Source organism: Mastigoproctus giganteus, chromosome 12 (genome assembly GCF_048544385.1).
Source record: "Mastigoproctus giganteus isolate SK-2022 chromosome 12, ASM4854438v1, whole genome shotgun sequence".
In the NCBI taxonomy this organism is placed as follows: Eukaryota; Metazoa; Arthropoda; class Arachnida; order Uropygi; family Thelyphonidae; genus Mastigoproctus; species Mastigoproctus giganteus.
Genome location: NC_143586.1, coordinates 164,557,660 through 164,579,168, shown reverse-complemented (window position 1 = coordinate 164,579,168; position 21,509 = coordinate 164,557,660). Strand labels below are relative to the sequence as shown.

General features: G+C 38.6%; 1 protein-coding gene across 2 annotated transcripts in view; it reads left to right on the top strand.

The window, feature by feature from the left end:
• Positions 1-21,509, top strand: part of Ctns (lysosomal cystine transporter cystinosin) — a 144,726-nt gene that overhangs the window by 57,659 nt on the left and 65,558 nt on the right. For both annotated transcript variants that reach the window (XM_090386957.1, XM_090386958.1), the window contains one exon: positions 17,982-18,161. In XM_090386957.1, coding sequence (XP_090243083.1) covers positions 17,982-18,161 — 180 coding nt within the window. The remainder of the gene's footprint in view (positions 1-17,981; positions 18,162-21,509) is intronic.

The window sequence follows — 21,509 nt, the reverse complement described above, 5'->3', positions numbered from 1 at the left end:
GATCATACGCATCGGTCACTAAAAATAGCCGGTCAATTTCAACTCAAACAGATGTCTCCATAGAACCAAACATTTCATTTGCCACCTGGGCCAAAACTTTGCTAACGTACAATAAAAAATCTACAGTTAATGAAACTAGCAACACACCAATCAGTATCCCAACTGATGCCATCTCAACCTTGCCCGAAAGAACAAAATCTGTTAGTGTTGAAAATTAAAAGACAACAAAACCATGCCATAGCAACATGGAGATGGAGGTTCAGTCAGAGGACAAAGACACAGTACTAGAACTACATGCCAATGATACCATGGACACAGGACGCCCAACCTTTCCCAGAAATGAAAAATCAAAACAATATAGACAGAAACCTCAGAAAAAACAGTCAGATCAATCGTCCTCAAGTAAACCCAATCAATGAACAAATTCTTTCAATGGAACTGCAGAGGACTACGCAGTAATATAGATGACCTGAATGATTTACTCAGACGAACTAACCCATTTAGGAGTATGTTTACAGGAAACATTTTTATCACCAAAAGTTTCACTCAAATTCAAAAACTATACTATGTTTAGGCGAGACAGGGATTCTGACTCTTCTCGTGGAGGGGTAGGTATTCTTGTGAAAACTACCATGCCATCAAGACATCTCCAACTAGTAACCTCCCTAGAAGTTGTAGCAGTTCGGATAGCAATGGGAATATCATTAACTCTTGCATCTGCTTATATACCACCTAATTATCCTTGTTCCCAGACTGAACTTGACAGCCTTTTAACACAACTACCACCTCCTGTCTGTTTACTGGGTGATTTCAACGGTCACCATCCATTGTGGGGATCCTCCACTATGGATAAGAGAGGCCAATTAATTGAAACATTCCTAGATAATCATAATCTGACTGTATTAAACACTGGCTCTCCAACTCATATTCAATTACCTACAGGTACAACATCTGCCATAGACTTATCTATCTGTTCAGCATCTCTTTTTCCAAGTATGGAATGGTTTGTGTTGAATGATCCATTCCACAGTGACCATTTTCCCATCATCAGCTCAATTCAAACACAGGTCGTATCATGCCCGAAAGCCCATTTATCTTGGAATTTCCACAAAGCAGACGGAAAAACTACTCTACTTGTGTCCTACTAAACAAACAGTATGTACAGCAACAACATATTGATGACGTAACTGAACACATTACCAGCCATATATTATCAGCAGCCGAAATTTCTATTCCAAGATCCAAACAGAGCAAGCGGGTACACCAAAACCATTGGTGGAATCAAGATTGTACCATAGCGAAAGTAGAAAAAAACCATGCTTGGAACCAATTTCACAAATTCCCCACTACCGCCAACCTTATAGTTTTCAAAAAACTGAGAGCCAAAGCAAGACAAATTAGGAAAAAAGCAAAACGTGACTCCTGGATTAAATTCGCCTCAACTGTTAACAAAAACACTGACACTCGGGTTATCTGGAAAAAAATACAAGCTCTGAATGGAAAATTTCTACCGTTACAGTCTCCAATAATACAGTGGAATGGGCAGGACCTATCCTCTCCTACTGACATCGCAAATGCTTTAGCAGACTCTTTCTATAACACTTCCGCCTCAACCACTTATGTGACTGCTTTTCAGAGAATTAAAACTAATGAAGAACGAAAAAAATTGAATTTTTCAACTAATCTCCCACTCCCATATAACCAGCCTTTTATTATAGCTGAACTCAAAGAATCCTTGACTAAATCTCCAAATAGTGCAGCAGGACCAGACGGCATTCACTACAGAATGCTTAAACATCTGTGTGAAGCTGATCTGTACACACTATTGCTATTTTATAACAGGATCTTCTCAGAAAACACATATCCTCTCTCATGGCATCATTCATATATTTGTGCAATATCAAAACCAGGAAAAGATACTTCTCAAGTTCAAAATTACAGACCAATATCATTGACAAGCTGTTTGGGCAAGATCTTCGAAAGGATGGTGCATAAGAGACTCACCTGGATTCTAGACTCCCAAAATCTGCTTTCTGACCACCAATATGGCTTCCGCAAAAACAGGTCCACCCTAGATTTACTTGTCAAAATTGAATCTAACATACGTAACGTACAATGTTGTCATATGGTACAATGTACCATAACTAAATGTTGTCTCCTCACTCATCAGGAGACAACATTTAGTTATGGTCAACCTGGACAATATTCAGAAAGCATTCGACACCACATGGCGTCATGGTATTATCAAGGATATGCATCAATTAGGGTTGAGAGGCTATCTACCTCAAATTATTCAGAACTTTTTAAAGTTACATACCTTTCAAGTCAGATATCAAAACTTCCTATCAATATCTCATATTCAAGAAGAGGGTGTCCCACAGGGTTCCATACTGAGTCCAACGCTATTTGCAATTAGGGTCAACAATATATTGGAAGATCTTCCAAAAACTATTAAAGTATATATGTATGCAGATGACCTCACCATATCGTGCCAATCACAAAATATGAATTCTGTCGAAAGACAGTTACAAATTTCTCTAAACAGAATAGAATCGTGGACTTTACGCAATGGATACCATCTTGCTGAACAGAAATCCACTACCACTCATTTCTGCAAACTCCGGTCATTTCATCCTGATCCTGAGTTAAAGATAAAAAATATGTCAGTTCCTCTGGTAAACACTGTCCACTTTCTTGGCCTGATACTAGATAGAAAACTGAACTATCAAGCACATGTGGCCTATCTCCGAACCATCTGCTTGAAGAAATTGAATATCCTTCGGTGTGTGTCATCTATGTCATGGGGCACTGATCGGCATACTCTTATCCATATTTATAGAGCTCTCATCAGGTCCCACTTGGACTACGGTTCTCCAGTGTATGACTCTGCAAGGAAGAGTACCTTAGAGCGATTAAATACCATCCAGCACAGTGCCCTTCGAGTTTCTCTAGGGGCTTTCAGAACCTCTCCAGTCCAGAGTCTTTACATTGAAGCCCATGAACCTCCCTTACATCTTCGGAGGAAAACATTGCTTTTGATATATGCCGCAAAAATCCGCAGACTTCCCTCTCACCCGAATTGGAGATGTCTTTACAATACCGAATGGGACTCGTTTTACAACAGTAAACCAAATGAAAACAGACCTGCTGCACTTAGACTTAAAGAACTAACTCAAACGTGGAATATTGAGATCGGCAATATATATCGGGACATAACACCGCCTGATCCACAGTGGACAAATATCCCTGCAATTTACGATGACTATTTCCAACAGTGGGGAAAGAACACTTTGTGTCCCTTCAATATTGCGCAATTACATGAAACTTACTCTGCTTCCAGTTCACAGGCCTGTAAGATCTATATAGACGGATCAAAAACTGAGACCCAAGTAGGCGCTGCGGCTATCTTTCCATCATTCACCACGTCTGTCTCATTACCCATAGGATGCAGTATCTTCACTGCTGAGCTTTATGCTATTAACTTGGCTCTAGGTCACATTACTCAACTTCTAATTTCGTCTGCCTTAATATACACTGACTCACTCAGTGCTATCTCTGCCATAAATAGTAATACCAACTCCTCTCACCCAGTAATAAAACAAATCCATTCTAAATTACTTGTGTGTGTAATGAGTCAAACCAAACTGTCACTTTCTGCTGGATTCCAGGTCATTCTGGGATAGCAGGAAATGAAAGAGCAGATCTTGCAGCCAAACAACCAGATAATACTCTTCTGCAAACTTTTCAAATTCCATATACTGATTATAAACATATTATCCGTAAAGCATGTTATAATAGCTGGTCATTAATCTGGAAAGGCCATTCAGGAAATAAATTGTACCAAATAAAACCAGAACCAAAGCTGTGGCACTCCAGCTTCCAGAAAAGCAGACGAGAAGAAACAATTTTAGTAAGGCTCAGGATTGGGCATACTCATCTCACTCACCTCTATCTATTAACTAATGACAGCGCTCCACAATGCACATCATGTCAAGTACAACTGACCATTCGCCATTTGTTAGTGGACTGTCCCCAATTTCAAAACATCCGCTTAGACACTTTTAAATCAATTACTAATATGCAGAGATCAATAAATTTAATGCAGATTTTGGGAGATGATCCTAATAAAAATGAATTATTTACTTTCCTCAACCGGATAGGAATATATCATCAAATATAGTTATTATTGAATATTCACCATTAGAAAGACACAATATGGCCCAAGTAGCCTTTGTGTCGTTAAACACAACAACAACAACAACAATCCCCACCCAAAAAAGAGAACTGCTACACGGTTATCACTTCGCATCATGTGTTATAGAATCACTCTTTTATGGGTCCGCATCAGCACTTTCCTTTCTTTGGTTGAGGTGAGCATGTATAGTACAATGCTCTGAACATGTGTGTTTGATTTCTTGTATACAGGGTGGTCCGTAATCCATGGTACAACAGGCAAGAGGCTAATTCTTCATGAAAAAATAAGTCAAAATTGCAGAATAAAATTTTTTCATATGAGGCTTCGTTTTCGAGAAAATTGACTTTAAATATTAGTTGAGTACGTGCGCACTTGACTAAGATACAATTGAGTGGATCTCGATACCAACCACTATTAGCCTTTAGCCAGCGGGTAGTTGGTTAGTGGAACAGACTTCCATCCCTTGTTGTGGAAATTGATAGCCTAAATAAATTTAAGGCTCAGCTGGACAGGTATTTCGAACGAACGGAGGGGTGAAGTGGAAGTTTTTTTTTTTTTTTGGCTGATGCTGCATAAGCTTGCTTTCTTGCATCATATGCCTCTACTAATGCTAATTTACTCTTCTGTTTGTATACTTGTCACAATTTGGCATGTTTATGACACGTCATCATTTGTTATCATCAGTCTTAGTATCTTACTTATTATCTGTATGCACTATCAGTTTCTATCAACCCATCGATATGGCAAGGTACAGTAATCGTGAATATATAGACATGTTCCTTGCATTAGGAGCATGCTGGAAACGCTTCTGCTGCAGCAAATTATTACAGAGAGATATCCCAATCATCGTCATCCAGACAGGCAAGTAATTCAAAGAGTAGAGCAAATGCTGTCCGACTGTGGTTCATTCCATTCTCTGCATCAAAATCTTGGACATCGTCGACGACTGCCTAATCATACAAAAGAAGAAATTATGACGGATATCAATAATAATCCTCGTCTTAGTACAAGAGATCTTTCTTCTAGGCATAACATTAGCAGGTCGAAAATTATTCATGTACTATGTGAGAACAGGATGCATCCATTTCATGTCCAGAGCGTGCAAGGATTTTGTTCCATGAATAGCTTTCTGCCATTGGTTACTTATACATCCACAATTTTTATCACGAATTTTATGATGAGTCCAACTTTACTTGACACGGAGTTTTCAATGGGCACTTGAAAATCCTCATGTTGAAATGCATTTTCAAGAAAGGTGGAACACGAACGTCTGGGCTGGTATAATTGGTAACGAAATCTTGGGACCTTATTTCCTTCCAGATAATTTAAGGGGTGCATCGTACTTACACTTCTTATGCAACAAGTTACCAGCATTATTAGAAAATGTATCTCTGGATACTAGTAGAACTATGATTTTCCAGCATGATGGTGCCCCAGCTCATTTTACTCGAGAAGTGATGAACTTTTTAAATGAGCGATACGAATGTTGGATCGATCGTGGTGGAACAATCGCTTGGCCACCACGGTCACTGGATTTGACACCTTTAGACTTTTACTTATGGAGTAGTGCCTCCGTAGCCAGGTGGGCAGGAGCAGCAGTGCGTTTCTTGATTAGACTGGGGTTCAAGCCTGTGACCACCAAATATGGAGGATGCAGAAAGGTCAGGGAATGACCACCACATATCCCCGGAGCAATGTGGCCTTAGTTACTAATGCTCCTAAAAACCAAATAACAAACAACAAACTTATGGGGTCATATCAAAGCAATTATGAAGACATCATCAGTCTTGTACAATTGGAGGAAAGGATTGTACTGGCATTCAAACCTTTCCTTCAATTGAAGGAAAGGAAAGTGAGAAAAGCCCAGTTTTGTATGCAACAGAATGGGCAACATTTCCAACAATTCTGAAACTAAAAAAGGAAATTATCGAAAGGAAATATCATGTCTCATTTTAATTTACATATCCTATGTTAAATTACTCACTGGACAATGTAAACAGAAGAGTAAATAGTGGTTGGTATCGAGACCTACTCAGCAGTGTCTTAGTCAAGTGAATGCATACTCAACTAATATTTAAAGTTTATTTTCTCATATGAAAAATTTTATTCTGCAATTTCGACTTATTTTTTCATGAAGAATCAGCCACTTCCCAGTTGTACCATGAATTTCGGATCGCCCTGTACAGCCACTCTCTGATTAGCGTAAGGGTGCATTCCGTGGAACTCTACACAAGTTGAATTTTGCATAAGTCGGAATTTCTGCCATGCTTGTGCAGCACTCTCAACTGTGCTCGCTGAATCGAATGAATCAAAAAAGAAATGTTCGATGAACACTTGAATAGAATTATTTATTGTATTTATTCAATTTTTTATTTCATGCTCAGGAAAAATTACAAAATTGTGCAATTTAAAAAAATTTCAAAATTATAAAATTACAAAAAAAGAGAGGAGACAGGCATAACATCAGTAAGTTTTATCTCTCGAGCATCATTGCCAGAATCAACGTCTTCAACTGATAAGTAGGCTGCTACAGAGGTTGAAGGTTGTGGAGATTTAGAAGGGGTCGGCTACTCAACCTTACGAAAGAACATATTAATGGATGACTGAACAGTGGCTTTTTTCTTTTCATTGTAGATTTCTTTGTAGCAAGCAAGCATATCATTCACCCCTCTGTTAACTTTTAAGAATCGTTTGCTGTCAGCATTCACCTTCTCAAACCATTGCCGATGGAATTTCACAAAATGCCATTGCCATCTCTCTGGTGATGAAGCATCTCGGCTTCTCATTTGGTTCATCTTGGCTTCGTCATCATTTTCTTCTTTCACTATTGCTGCCTGGAAGTCGTTAGATAATTCCTTCTCTTCTTCCTCTGTTAACTCCACGTCTTTAGCAACAACTTCCAACTGAAGTAGCTCTGCAATCTTTACAATCTTATCTCTAACCTGTTTATATGATTTGCTTTTTCAAACCCTTCGAAGCCTTTTATGTGCCGTGGGCATATTTTCTTCCATGCACCATTTAAACAACATTTAGTAATTTCCACCCAGGCCTTATTAATGGTGTGGTAAATATTGTAAGATTTCCAAAAGTCTCTTAGCGTAAAATTTTTCTCATTGTCTACTGCAGACCGTTGTCTCATTGTCTACTGCCGCCCCTCTATGTTACCAGGCAGTACTAGGTGGTAGATGACTCTCATCGACCGGTACAATACCACCACTTTGCTTATTGGAGGTTTGAAGTGGTGAACCCATGTTTAGTCTCTAGAGCTAAGTTCTGGTCAACCCTTCCCTATCTCTTCCATCGTGCAGTATGACTGATGACTTTTGAGGTGAGGATGAACGTTGTGGCGAGATCCAATATTCCTTACATTTCGAGGTTACAGCTCTAAAACGGTGTTCGCAGGCCGGCCGCTAGTTAGTACACCGGACCGAACCTATTGGTAACTCTCTAGGAGTCTTCCAGATCAGCTGGTGTATAATCTTGCTACCTCTACTCTGCCAGATAGTGACTGGAGGGTGTTCGAGTAGTGTGTATGCGGGGAGCATTGTCGAGGCCATGTTATGTCAAAGATCTGGATATATTCTTACCATGTGTACGCCCTATCCAAAAATTTCATTACTTCATACAGCATGTCCCACCCACTTTTTGTTACTATTGAATACACCATGAATTGTCAAACTAATAGAGCAAACTTATCTGCGAAAAAGATCTAAACCTCCCAAGCACTTCCTAATTCATTTCACAAATATATGTGGTCTCAATTCTAATCTCAACGATGTCCATTTCTACTTGCAGTCTGCCAAACCCCATGTACTTTTTCTGACAGAATCTCAGTCATCGCTTGATTCAACTACTGCTCATCTCAGATGCCCAAATTATTCGCTATATGATTCCTTTCGCCTCAAAGGTGGTACTTGTGCATATGTCCATTCTAATATTCCCTGTCAGAGACTTGGCAATTTGGAATCTCCTCTCTTTGATCTTCTATGGCTTAAAATCTCTCTACCTCATTGTGTCAAATTCATCTGTTGTCTCTACCGTTCTCCCAACTCCACTAATCACTTGGAGATCTTTGACTTCCTCTCTTTGCAACTTGACTTTCTCCAGTACAACTTTTCTAACAGTGAGGTAATTTTCCTTGGTGATTTTAATGTTCAAAACTCCAGATGGCTTCCGTTTTCTAGTCACACCGACCCAGCTGGTCGAGATGCTGAGGCTTTTTCAATTACTGATGACCTTGCACAGATTGTTCATTTACCTACAAGAATACCGGACAATCCTAATCATGCAGCCAACACGCTTGATCTTTTTCTCACAAACAACCCTTCCAAGTACACGGTCGAAGTGAAAAGTCCTTTAGGCACTTCAGATCACAACTTGGTGATTGCCTCTTCTCCAATGGAGACTTTATCTCATGGCTATTCCCAACCTCATGTTGTTTGGCATTACAAGAATGCAAAATGGGATGACCTGCGAGATTTCTTTTCTTCTTTTCCTTGGTTGGATTACTGTTTCAAAACTTCTGATGTCAACGTTTGCTCAGATCATGTCAGTGAAATTATTCTTGCAGGAATGGAATCCTTGATCCCAAACCCACTTTAAAATCTCGTCCTGTATCCAAACCTTGGTTTTCCAATAAATGTGCTAAGGCTGTTCAAGAGAAGATTGTTTCATATCGTAATTGGCTTGTTTCTAATTCTTCAGTTTCATTTTATGCGTACACCAAAGCTCGCAACAATTGTAAAGCAGTTATTAATCAGTCCAAACTAGAGTTTGAACAGGCTAAGAGTAGAAAACTTGCTTCTTGCTGTAATGGTAGCCAAGCATTCTGGTCTCTTGCCAAAGCTATTGGCCGCAAATTTTGCCCATCCCTGCTCCCACCTCTGTCCAAACCAGATGGTTTTGTTGTCACTTCAGCCAAGGATAAAGCTGACCTGCTAGCATCCCATTTTTCGAGCATTCTGGTCTCTTGCCAAAGCTATTGGCCGCAACTTTTGCCCATCTCTGCTCCCACCTCTGTCCAAACCACATGGTTCTGTTGTCACTTCAGCCAAGGATAAAGCTGACCTGCTAGCATCCCATTTTTCTTCCAACTCATGTATTAATGATCTTGGTAAAACACCTCCCACCATTCCCAACACACTCCATTCAATGCCTCCTGTGGTCCTCCGTCAAAAGGATGTCGGAAGGATTTTGACGCATCTTGATGCTAAGAAAGATCCAGGTCCCTATGGTATTTCTCCACTTGTTCTCAAAACTTGTGCTCCTGAACTTACTCCTATTCTTTGCCGCCTTTTTTCATTTTCTTATTCCAAAGGTGTTTTTCCTTCTGCTTGGAAATTTGCTCATATGCAGCCAGTTCCTAAAAAGGATGATAAATCCCTCCCATCCAATTATCGTCCAATTGCAATTACTTCTACTCTCTCTAAAGTAATGGCGAAATCAATTAACCACCAACTCTTAAACTACCTAGAAACTTTCCGCCTGATCAATGATCGCCAGTATGGATTCCGTCAGTGTCGATCCACTGGTGATATTCTGGCTTATGTTACCCATTTATGGACTAATTTAATGGAAAGGTTTGGTGAAACACGAGTAGTTGCTCCTGGCATCTCAAAGGCTTTCGATCGTGTTTGACATAAAGGTCTTCTGAACAATCTTCCATCATATGGTTTGCCAAATGTTTTTGTAATTGGTTATCCAGTTTTCTCTTTGATTGCTAACTGAGAGTGATGGTAGTTGGCTCTCTGTCTTCTAACTTCTCCATTAATGCCGGTGTCCCCCAAGGTTCAGTTCTTTCCCCCACTCTTTTCCTCTTGTATATTAATGACTTTCTTCCATTGACTGGAAATCCTATGCATAGTTTTGTCGATGATTGCACATTGCATTCCACTTTCCATTTTGAGAAAACTTGCCCTGCTCAATCAGCTTCAACTACTCAAAAATCTGCTACCAATTCCTTAAATTCCGATCTTCAGGTAATTCTCCAGTGGGACAAAGACAACTTAGTTGATTTCAACCCTTCTAAAACTCAGTCTTGTCTTATATCTCGCAAAAAGGATTCTTCTGCTCCTATGCTTATCTTTAGTGATACTCAGATTTCTAGGCAAAATATGTCTTTTGGGGATTACCCTGATTTCTAATCTCTCTTGGCACAAGCACATTACAAATATTGCTTCCTCTACATTTAAAAAACTTGATTTTCCCTTTCGCTCTCCACATTACCTTTCTTCCAAACATCTGCTCACTCTGTATAAATCGCAAATCCACCCTGCCATGGAATATTGTTCCTACATCTGGGGTGGTGCCCCCAAAACCTCTCTCTCTCTCTCTCTCTCTCTCTCTCTCTCTCTCTCTCTCTCTCTCTCTCTCTCTCTCTCTCTCAGGCTTCTAGATTCCATTCAGAAGAGGGCAGTTAGGTTAATTAATGATTCATCTATAACAGAGTCCCTCCACTCATTGTCTCATAGAAGTACTGTTTCTCCTGCATGCTTCTTCTACAGATACTTCCATGGTCACTGTTCTTCTGAATTGGCTTCTATAATTCTTGCTCTCTCTTTCAAAGTAGTCCGAACACGTGCCGCTACCATCCATTTACTGTCCAACTTTTCATCTTCCTCGTTTATTCATTCAACTGCCGTTTTCTGGAACAACCTTCCTTCATACGTATTTCCTGAAAATTACAGTCCACAGAAGTTGAAGTACAATGTCAACAAATATCTTCTTTCGTCTTCTCAACCTCCAACCCAATTACAGTGCTAAGTACTATAGGATCTAATACCTCTCGTGTTTGGGGTTTACATAAAAAAAAAAAAGACAATGCCTGAGAAAATGTTGTGCGTAAACAGTAATCTTTTAAATTCGAAATAACACCCCAATACATAGGTCAGATGGGTGAAGTACTGTTTGGCAGTAGAAATATGACTCTCACATTCGAATTGAAATCATCTATATGCGTAGGATGTCCAGGAGCATTATCTGATAGAAGCAAAATTTTGAAAGGAATGTCGTTGTGTTTACAATAGTCTTTTCCTCTTTGGCAATGTACGTTCGATCCAACATTTTTTTTCCAATACAGAGCAGTCTCGTCAACGTTCAAAATTTGCTGAGCCGCCTTCATCAATAATCTTTTCCAACGCATCACAAAATTTCTCTGCAGCTGCAGAATCTGCACTGGCCACTTCACCTCATACTTTAATGTTTTGGAAACCAGCGCGATGCTTGAACCTATTAAACCACCCATTGCTTGCCATGAACTTGGCTTGTGGTTCACCGTAGTTATTCTTAATATCTTCATAAATACTTCTTGCTTGAATGGCCATTGGACTCAGGGGCACTTGCTTCTGAATCTGATTTTCTCTCCATATTATTAATAGCTGTTCAATCTTCAATATAGCACCTGAACACTGTTTTGTGATCACTGTTGATCTTAAGTGTGTTGATCCTTTGACATGTTCTTTTATACGCACATTTTCCTTTAAAATAGTATTCACTGTTCAAGCAGCAAGACCTAATTCCCTTGAAACAGATGACAAACTTTGTCCTGCTTCGTACTTCTTAATCATTTTCGTCTTCATTTCTAAATCAATTTTGTTTTGTTTCCTGGCACTGCCAGCACTTGCATTTTCCATTGGTCCCTTTCCCTTCACCATTGTAATAAGTAAATAGGAATGAAGAGAAGATTCTAAAAATTATTTATGTTTTTTATATGATTGAAGATTTCAGTGAAGGGGATCTCATTTCACCATGATACCGTAACATAAAAACCACAGAATTCTAGTTATCAGGATTATTGCAAATGCAATAAGATCGAGTTTACTACCCGTTTATAATTATAGATGCACTAACAGAAAAGCCCAATAAACTGTAAAGTGCAAATTGTTTTTATTGTTTTTTGGTCGTAACCTCCAAAAACTTGCTTTAGAAAAATATCACAAAGGTGTTCATAATTGATTGTTATAACGGGAACATGTGATAACGATGAAAGTGTAGTGCAATTTCCATTTTAAATATGACCTTTTAGAGAGATAAATACCTTAGTAATATAGGGAAATTTCGGAAATTAATATAGGAAAAAAACAATATGTTATTTGGTTCACATTAGATATATTCACAATACCTCCATTTATCCCTATAGATGCAAAATATGTTTTCATTGTTTTTTCAGTTTGCACCAGCTTGCTTAAGTCTAGTATTACGTAAGTCGGGGAGTTCCTGTATACTCAAAATTCACCTCCAGTTAGTGTTCATTCCGAAAAGGTTGTCCAAGAAGCACGCAAGAAGTTATATGTCTGGGAAGCACAGAACAGACATTAAATTGTTCTTTCATTTTTGGTGTTAAACACCAAGGAATCATTGTTCTTTCATTTTTGGTGTTAAACACCAAGGAATCCATTGAACGCACACACACACACACACACACACACACACACACACACACACACACACACACAACGGCGCCTCCGTAGCCGGGTGGTCAGTAGCAGCAGTGTGTAGCACACGCTTCTTGATTAGACCGGGGTTCGAGCCCGTAACCACCAAATACGGAGGATGCGGAAAGGTCAGGGAATGATCACCGCATATCCCTGGAGCAATATGGCCTTGGTTGCTAATGCTCCTAAAAAAACCAAATAATAATAACAACGCACACGCGCGCACACACACACACACACACACACACACACACACACACACACACACACACACACACACACACACACACACTTCTAAAGTGCAGCTTCTTGCTAATGATGGTACACACATGGAACAAACACTAATTTTACATGCAGCATCCTTCACTTTTTGCAATAGCAATCTGACAGCTTCCTTTTATGAGTTCTTCCACTCTGTGAGTGTGGTATTTTTTTTTTTTTTATAATTAAAACAGAAAAAGGTGTTTCACGGATGCTATATGAATGTATTTGTTCCATTTACGACACGAGCAATGGAGGCTTAAGAAAATGCATTTTTTTGTGGTCAAGGAAATTCGTAACACTTTCAGTACCATTCTCAAATTTATTCACCCTCTTGTACATTGCAATTGATTCATGTTTGCTTCACCATACAGAACTAACATTCAGCAAAAATTTCAGCAGGTTTTATTCCTTCTGCATTCAAAAATTGGATTATAAATTACCTCCCTACCTTGGTGAGTGACTGCAACGGTGTCACCATCTTGAAAATTGACTGTTAGCATTAGCAATGGCACATGATGCAAGGAAGCAAGCTTATATAGCATCAGCCAAAAAAAAAACCCTTATTTCACCCATCCACTCGCTCCAAATGTTTGTCAAGTTCTGCCTTGAATCTATTTAAGCTATCAACTTCTACAACAACAGATGGAAGTTTGTTCCAGCAATCAACCACCCGCTCTTAAATGCAAACTTCCGCACATCTATCCCACAACCGTCTTTCCTCAATTTGCATTTATGCCCTCTCGGGCAATTATTCTGAGCAAGAAAAAGAATCCCATCAGCATTGAGCATGCTCAAACCATTCAAGGCTTTATACAAAACCTCAATCAGATCACCTCACAGGTGCCTAGTCTCCAGACACTGTAATTTGCAAAACTTAAGTCTTTCTTCATAAGAGCAACCCTTTTCCATTCACTAATCTTGTTGCCCTTCTCTGTACTTGTTCAAACAGCTCTACATCCTTCATTAAATGAGGCCTTCAAACCTGTATACAGTACTCAAGGTGTTGCCTGACCATTGCTTTGTACAAGGGGATAATAACCTCCTTATCCCTCCTAGAAAAATTCCTGTATATCATTGACAAGACACCATGAGCGTCTGCACTGCTCAGAAAACTTCATATCTGCCTGCACAATTATCCCCAGATCCTTTTCATTCTCTACCACTGTCATTGTAGTACCACAGAGTTGATACGTTACTCAGGGATTACTGCTTCCCATATGTAGCACTTTACATTTATCAATGTTAAACTTCATTTGCCACCTCTCCGCCCATCTGCTCAACTTTTCTAGATCCTGTTGCAGCAGTGTACTGTCACTAGTGTTAGTAACAACCCTGCCAACCTTCATATCGTCTACAAACTTGGACATTAAGCTGATATGCCATCATTATCATTTATAAATACAGAAAACAACAATGGACCCAACACTGAACCTTGTGGGACTCTACTAATAACATTAGTCCATGAAGAGCAGTGTCCATTGATTTACCACTCTGTCTTCTCCCACTCAACCATCCTTTTATCCATAACAGCAAATTGCCTCCAATGTCACACTGCTCCAATTTGTGCAACAGTCTTCCATGTGCAATAGTATCAAAGGCTTTTTAATATCCAAATATATATGATATCAAAGTTATTCTTTGCAAGCAGTTCCTTTGTGACTACATCATAGTATTCAATCAAATTAGTCAGACAAGACTTCCCCTTAACAAACCCATGCTGTGTCCGAGCTATAACTGAAATCTTGTCTAGATGATCCTGCAATTCTTCTTTAACCAGTGCCTCCATTAGTTTCCCTGGAACAGAAGTTAAATTAACAGATCTGTAATTACCTGTGTTTCCCTTTGATCCTCCTTTGTGGATTGGGGTCACATTTGCACATCTGCAGTGCATGGATACCTCCCCTGAGTCCAGGGAAGCTCTCATAATTATGGCTAAGGGTTTGCTTACTTCCTTTGCCGCCTCCTTTAATATAACTGGATAGATTCCATCCACCCCAGGTGCTTTTCTTCTGTTTATCTTCAACAATTTCTCTTCCACTTTACTCTCAGTTATTACAAGATTATCTAGTTTACTGCCAGAGTTGAATACACCTCTGGCATTCCCCTCCCTGAATAACTCCTCATGTGTGAATGTCGATGCAAAATATTCATTTAGTTTGTTAGCCACCTGAGCAGGATCATCAACAGTTGAACCATCGATATTAAGTGGACCAATCTGATTCATCCCCTTCCTTCTACAGTTTATATAAGTAAGGAACTCTTTGCTATTTTTCTTTGCATCCTTTGCCAAAGATTTCTCGTAATCTGCCTTCGCCTGCCTAACCCCCTTTGTAACTTGGTTACAGACCAGCTTATATCTGTTATAGGCTTTTATGTTGCATGTTAATTTATATGTATCCCATGCATTTTTCTTCTCTCTCACATGTCTAATTAATTCATCTGAATCCATTCAGGCCTAAATCTTGAACAATATTTCTTTGTTGGCATGAAAAGGGTAGTAACTTCCAAGATTAGTTCTTTGAATGCTTCCCATTTTGAATTTGCTGTTGGTAACATCATCAGTTGGTTCCACCGTATGGAATTTAAATACTGTCTCAGACCACACCGTAGTCACCTTTATGAAAGCAAAAATCCTTCCCTTTATCCTTGATGGTAGTTACCTCTTTGAGTAAATCCCACTTCAGCACACTGTGATCACTGCCACCTAGTGGTTCCTTTATCTGCAGATTCTTGATGCATGAAGAATCACTACTGATAATCAGATCAAGAGTATTACTCCCTCTAGTTGCCTCCCAACATGCTTGCTGTAGAAAACAATCATCCAATATATCCAAAAAAGCCTTGATAGTGTTTGTGACCAACCCACAAATTCCAGTCAATATTCGGAAAATTAAAATCCCCCATTATAAGACACTCTAATTTACTGGCCCACTCTATTTCTCTGCACAATTGCTCATTATACTCATCAGATTCATTAGGTCTTATTAATTCATTATTAACACACTCCTACTCATTTTTCTGTGCTTATGTCGCACCAAACAGACTCAACATTGTCCACCAGCATCAATTGGATGCACTTCCTTAGATTTTGTGTGTTTCTTAATTAACAGCATAACCCCTCCTCCCTTCCTGTCCTGTCTATCCTTTCTGTACACATTGTACTCCCCAAATTCCAGTTCTGTACTGCTTATGTCTGTGTGACACCATGTCTCTGATATCCCAACAATATCTGCCTTTGATGTCTTGACTAGCGCTTCAAGCTCCTCGAATTTATTAACTATACTCCTAGCATTGGTGTACATGCACCTGTTTCTTCTCTTAGTTACCCTAACACAGCCCATGTATTTTCTTATTCCGCTATGACTCCCAGCAGTCCTAGAAATTCCCATTGCCTTGCTTTCTAGGCTGCTGCTCAATTGCATTTCAATAGAAGTAGTGCAAGAATCACTTTCACCTCTACCAGCGGCTACTGTTCATCTATTAGTTCGTGTATTCCCTCCCCCCCCCAAAGCTAGCAGTTTTCCGACCTACCTAACTCTGCCTCGATAGCATCTGCAAATATTCTTGCACCCTTTTTATTTAAGTGTATCCTGTAGAAGCAGTCTCTGCTGTTAGCAAGCACAGACCAGGCTGAGAAAAATTCTACCCTTTGAACCTTGCACAATCTCTCCAGGGCCGAATTGATCAACAAGGCTCTCATCATATACTCCCTTCTATCGTGTCTGGGCAGAATTGCAGACACTTTCAAATTCAACCCTAACTCACAGCTTTTTTTCAGCATTGTCTTGCACTTGCTAAGTAATTCTGCCTGTCTCCTACTCTTAATATCATTAGTGCCAATGTGTACAACAATATCACCTTTTATGCCCTTAAAGGATAATATCTGCCGTACAACATCATCAACCTTTGTCCCTGGCAGACATACCCTGGTCCTGTTCCATCTATCCTTTTTTGCACAATATGTTCTCCGTTTCCCTGACAATAGAGTCACCTACAACAACTAGTTCCTTTGAGACAAGTGCATTCTGCCTTGGGGGTTGCCGCTGTGTTGTGTGATGTTCAAGTGCAAGCTCTGGCATTGATGTGGGCAGCTGAGAGCTTGATGGGCCCCTCAATTTAAATCCTTCGAGGGGATCCACCCTGTCCTTCAAGCTCTCATATAAACCCATAACAAAGCCAAGTTGGTGCCTGATTTCCTCACACTCCTTACATTGCGCTCGCACAAAGACATTTCCCTTGGCAATATCATGTCCCGTTCCTGATTGCTCCACAAACATCAAACAAACAGTGCATTTCAATAGATTGTGATTCAGAGGACAATTTCCCCCCCCCCCAGTTCTCCCCTAAGCCACAGCACTTCCACTAGTTTGAGCCTTTTGCTTTGCTGCTCTGGTCTGAGTCATGATTTCTATTCAAGTTCAATAAAATTTCAATACAAAATATAATCCTAAACCTATATCCCAATGCAGTTATAACACTTTATAACAGTTTTCAAATAACACCAGCAAATGGTACTATGTGGACACTTAGTGTTGCTAACAGATTTCAATCAAAAATTTGTTACAAGATTCATAAATTTTTGTATAGAATACATTTTATGTTTATTTTGTAGGTTTTACTATTACACTTCATTTTATTACATTTTATGTTGGCCTTGATTTTCATTCGATGAATGATCTTTGTATTTCTTTAAACCTGTGCGTTGTGGATAATCAGTGAGCAAAGACAAAAAATACAGAACGTCTTGAGAGAGAGAGAGAGAGAGAGAGAGAGCATCCTCCTGTATGTAAATGAATAATATATAAACATTTGAGATAAGAGATGATTTTTAGAGATAAGGTGTTTTACTTTGTTTTCTTACCTTTTATAAGTATTCATGAAATAATCTTATCTTCTTTTTATCTTTAAAATATGCTAAAAATATCTGTGTGAATGCATATTTAAGCATTATTATATGAATTTTGTTTCAGTTAACTTAAATTATGTAATTCAGTTTTAAATTATGTAGATCACCTTTAAAAATTTAAAAAAATCATTTAATTGTTTATGTAATATTTCAAATATTTTTCTTTTTGAATATTTTTTTATAGTAATGCAACAAATACAACGGTGTTCTTGAACTTCATATATCCAGATCACAGCATCATAAATCATTTACGTAATAATTGCAAGATAGACGTTGGTACTGTAGGTAATGTAAATTATACAGTTACTGCATGGAAAGCTGGACACAATGTTCTGAAGCTCAATGCTACTCCAGAATGGATTGAGTAAGTCCTTTTCATGGTTGAATATTATTTCAAAACTTCTAATTTAATGTTTAAATTTAATTTAAACTAAAACAATTTAACTTGCTTATAGGCAACGATTCTTTAAAAGTTAGGAAAATTAATTCATCAAAGTATGATGTATGGAAACTGGAAATTACAGGACCTGGAGTTTGTTGGTTTTTCCAGTTTTTGGACAATGTCTAAATCAACCATGAATTGCCAAATTAAATTGCAAAATCTGGGCATAAATTTTGAGGTTAAATTTGCCGACATGTTCTCAATTAGAAAACATGTTGGCAGCTCAGCCAAATAAAAGAATAAAATATTAATTGTTATAATTAATAAATTTTTATTAATTATTAATTATATATTTTCTTCTTTGTATCCTCTTGGCTGATGGTCAAAATATATGATTGAGAAACTTCACTGTGTTGCAGAAATGATTACCGAAAAATTTTCTTTGGTAATATGGTTACAGAAGGACGTTACGTGGTTTCTATCCTTTTAAATTATTCTAAACCACTACCACATGGAGTTTTAATATAATATATTTTATTTAGGTGTTACCTAAACTAATATACAATGAGTAACGTTTCAGGTATCTTGCTGATACCCATCATCAGACCTTGCTGTTGAGAGACAAAAATAACTTATATTTTACATTGAGCAGATAAATAACAATCAACTAAGATGTATTTACATATGATCAATTCTAATTTACAAAAAGTAGATGAAAAGTTTTAGTTTGTAATAGCAAATTAGCAATTAGCATATCTCAGTTATGGTTACAATGTAAAGGAACAATTCTATATTACAGTTATGTTACAATGTGCTATTTTTTAGTTGCAATTACGGTTAACCTATTTTTAATTAAATAAATAAACTTCTTACCTGCTGACCGATACATCCTGCCTGATGCTCAGACTTAAATGGGCAAGAGGCTCAGTGATCAATACATTTTTATATGTAAGGTGTTCACATAGTTAGCCAATAAGAATAGAGCTGGTTGCCTATCCTGAATCCAGAGTGCTTGTGCGGTGACCTTTGTTCTCTTATTCTGGTTCCGGTGTACGGGAGGGATACCTGTGTTGACCTTTGCTCATCAAGTGTGTACGCTGTTTCTGGGGTCCGGAAGAAGGCGTATGCTGTGGACACCACTGTTTGATTTGTTTCTTTTTCTTCCCGGGGACCTTATTTCTTCGCTTATTTTTTCTTTAAATAGATGAATATACTGGATGAACATTCTTTGGTAACATCACATGAAATTAAAAAAACATAAATAATATGGAGAAAACAATAACTGAAGCACAAATTCCATATTGGATGTTTTGACCAATAAACCAAGTGTTATTCCCCCCCCCCCCACACAAACATATAGAAGAATAAAAAGACAGCTTTTATTTTTAAGCGTTTGAATCTATTGAGCAAGCTCGATACTCATGGCATTCTTCCTCTTGCTCACAGTACATACACATGCAGGGGGTATACATTCAAATTGAAGAAGGATATATGTGAGGAGGTTTACCTTCAGCCTTCATGTGGTTGCCTAATTCTTTTTTCTTTTTTCTTTTTTTTTTTTTTTTTTTATCAAAACCCCAAACACAAGAGGTATTAGAACTTGTAGTACTTAGTATGGTGCATGGGTTGGAGGTTGAGAAGGCGAAATAAGGTATTTGTTGACATTAGGTATTCATTAGACTTGAACTTCTGTAGACTGTAATTTTCAGGAAATACGTATGAAGGAAGGTTGTTCCAGAAAATGACAGTTGAATACATAAACGAGGAAGATGAAAAGTTGGTTCTGTGAGTTTGAAGTTGGACAGTAAATGGATGTTGGCTGGTGGCGGCACGTGTTCGGACTGTTTTGAAAGAGAGAGCAGGAATTATAGAAGCCAATTCAGAAGAACAGTGCCCATGGAAGTATCTGTAGAAAAGGCATGCAGCAGAAACAGTATGTCTATGAGACAGCAAGTGGAGAGAATGTTAGAGATGAGTCATTAATTAACCTAACTGCCCTCTTCTGAATGGAATCTAGAAGTCTTAGAGAGGTTTTGGGGGCACCACCACAGATGTGGAAACAATAAATATTCCGTGGTAGAGCGGATTTGCAAACAGAGTGAACAGCTGTTTGGTAGAAACGTAATGCTGAGAGCAAAAGAGAAAACCAAGTTTTGCAGATGCAGAGGAAGCATATTTGTAATGTGCTTATGCCAAGAGAGATTAGAAGTCAGGGTAATCCCCAAAAGAGATATATCTTCTTGGCTAGAAATTGGAGTGTCACCAAAGATAAGCATAGGAGCAGAAGAATCCTTTTTGCAAGATATAAGACAGGACTGAGTTTTAGAAGGATTAAAATCAACTAAGTTGTCTTTGCCCCACCGGAGAATTAGTTGGAAGTCGAAAATTAAGGAATTAGTAGTGGATATTCGAGAAGTTGAAGCTGATTGAGCAGGGCAAGGTTTTTCATACTGGAAAGTGGAATGCAATGTGCTATCATCAGCAAAACTATGGATAGGATTTCTAGTCAATGGAAGAAGGTCATTAATATACAAGAGGAAAGAGTGGAGCAAAGAACTGAACCTTGGGGGAAACAGCAGCATTAGTGGAGAAGTTAGAAGACAGCGAGCCATCTACCATCACCACTGTGAGCAGTCAGAGAGAAAACTGGATATCCAATTACAAAAAAACAGATAGCAAACCATAAGATGGAAACTTATTTAGAAGACCTTTATGCCACACATGATCAAAAACCTTTGAGATGTCAAGAGCAACTGCTTGTGTTTCACTGAACTTTTCCATTGAATCTGTTAAATAGTAACATAAGCCAGAATATCACCAGTGGATCGACAGTGAAAGAATTCATACTTGCAATCGTTGATCAGATAGAAGGTTTCTAAATAGTTTAAGAGTTGGCAGTTAATTGATTTCTCCATTACTTTAGAAAGAGTAGAAGTAATTGCAAGGGGACAATAATTGTATGGGAGGGATTTGTCACCCTTTTTGGGAACTGGCAGGAAATGACCAAATTTCCAATCAGAAGAAAAAACACCCTTTGGAATAAGTAAGGGAAAAAAGGTGGCAAAGAACAGGAGCACATGTTTTGAGAACACGTGGAGAAATACCATCGGGACCTGGAGCTTTCTTAGCATCAAGATTCGTCAAAATCCTTCTGACCTCCTTTTGATGGAAGACCACAAGAAGAATTGAATGGAGCTTGTTGGGAATGGTGGGAGCTGTTTTACCAAGATCATTAATTCATGAGTTGGAAAAAAAATGGGATGCTAGCAGTTCAGATTTATCCTTGGCTGAAGCGACAGTGGAACTCTCTGGTTTTGACAGAGGTGGGAG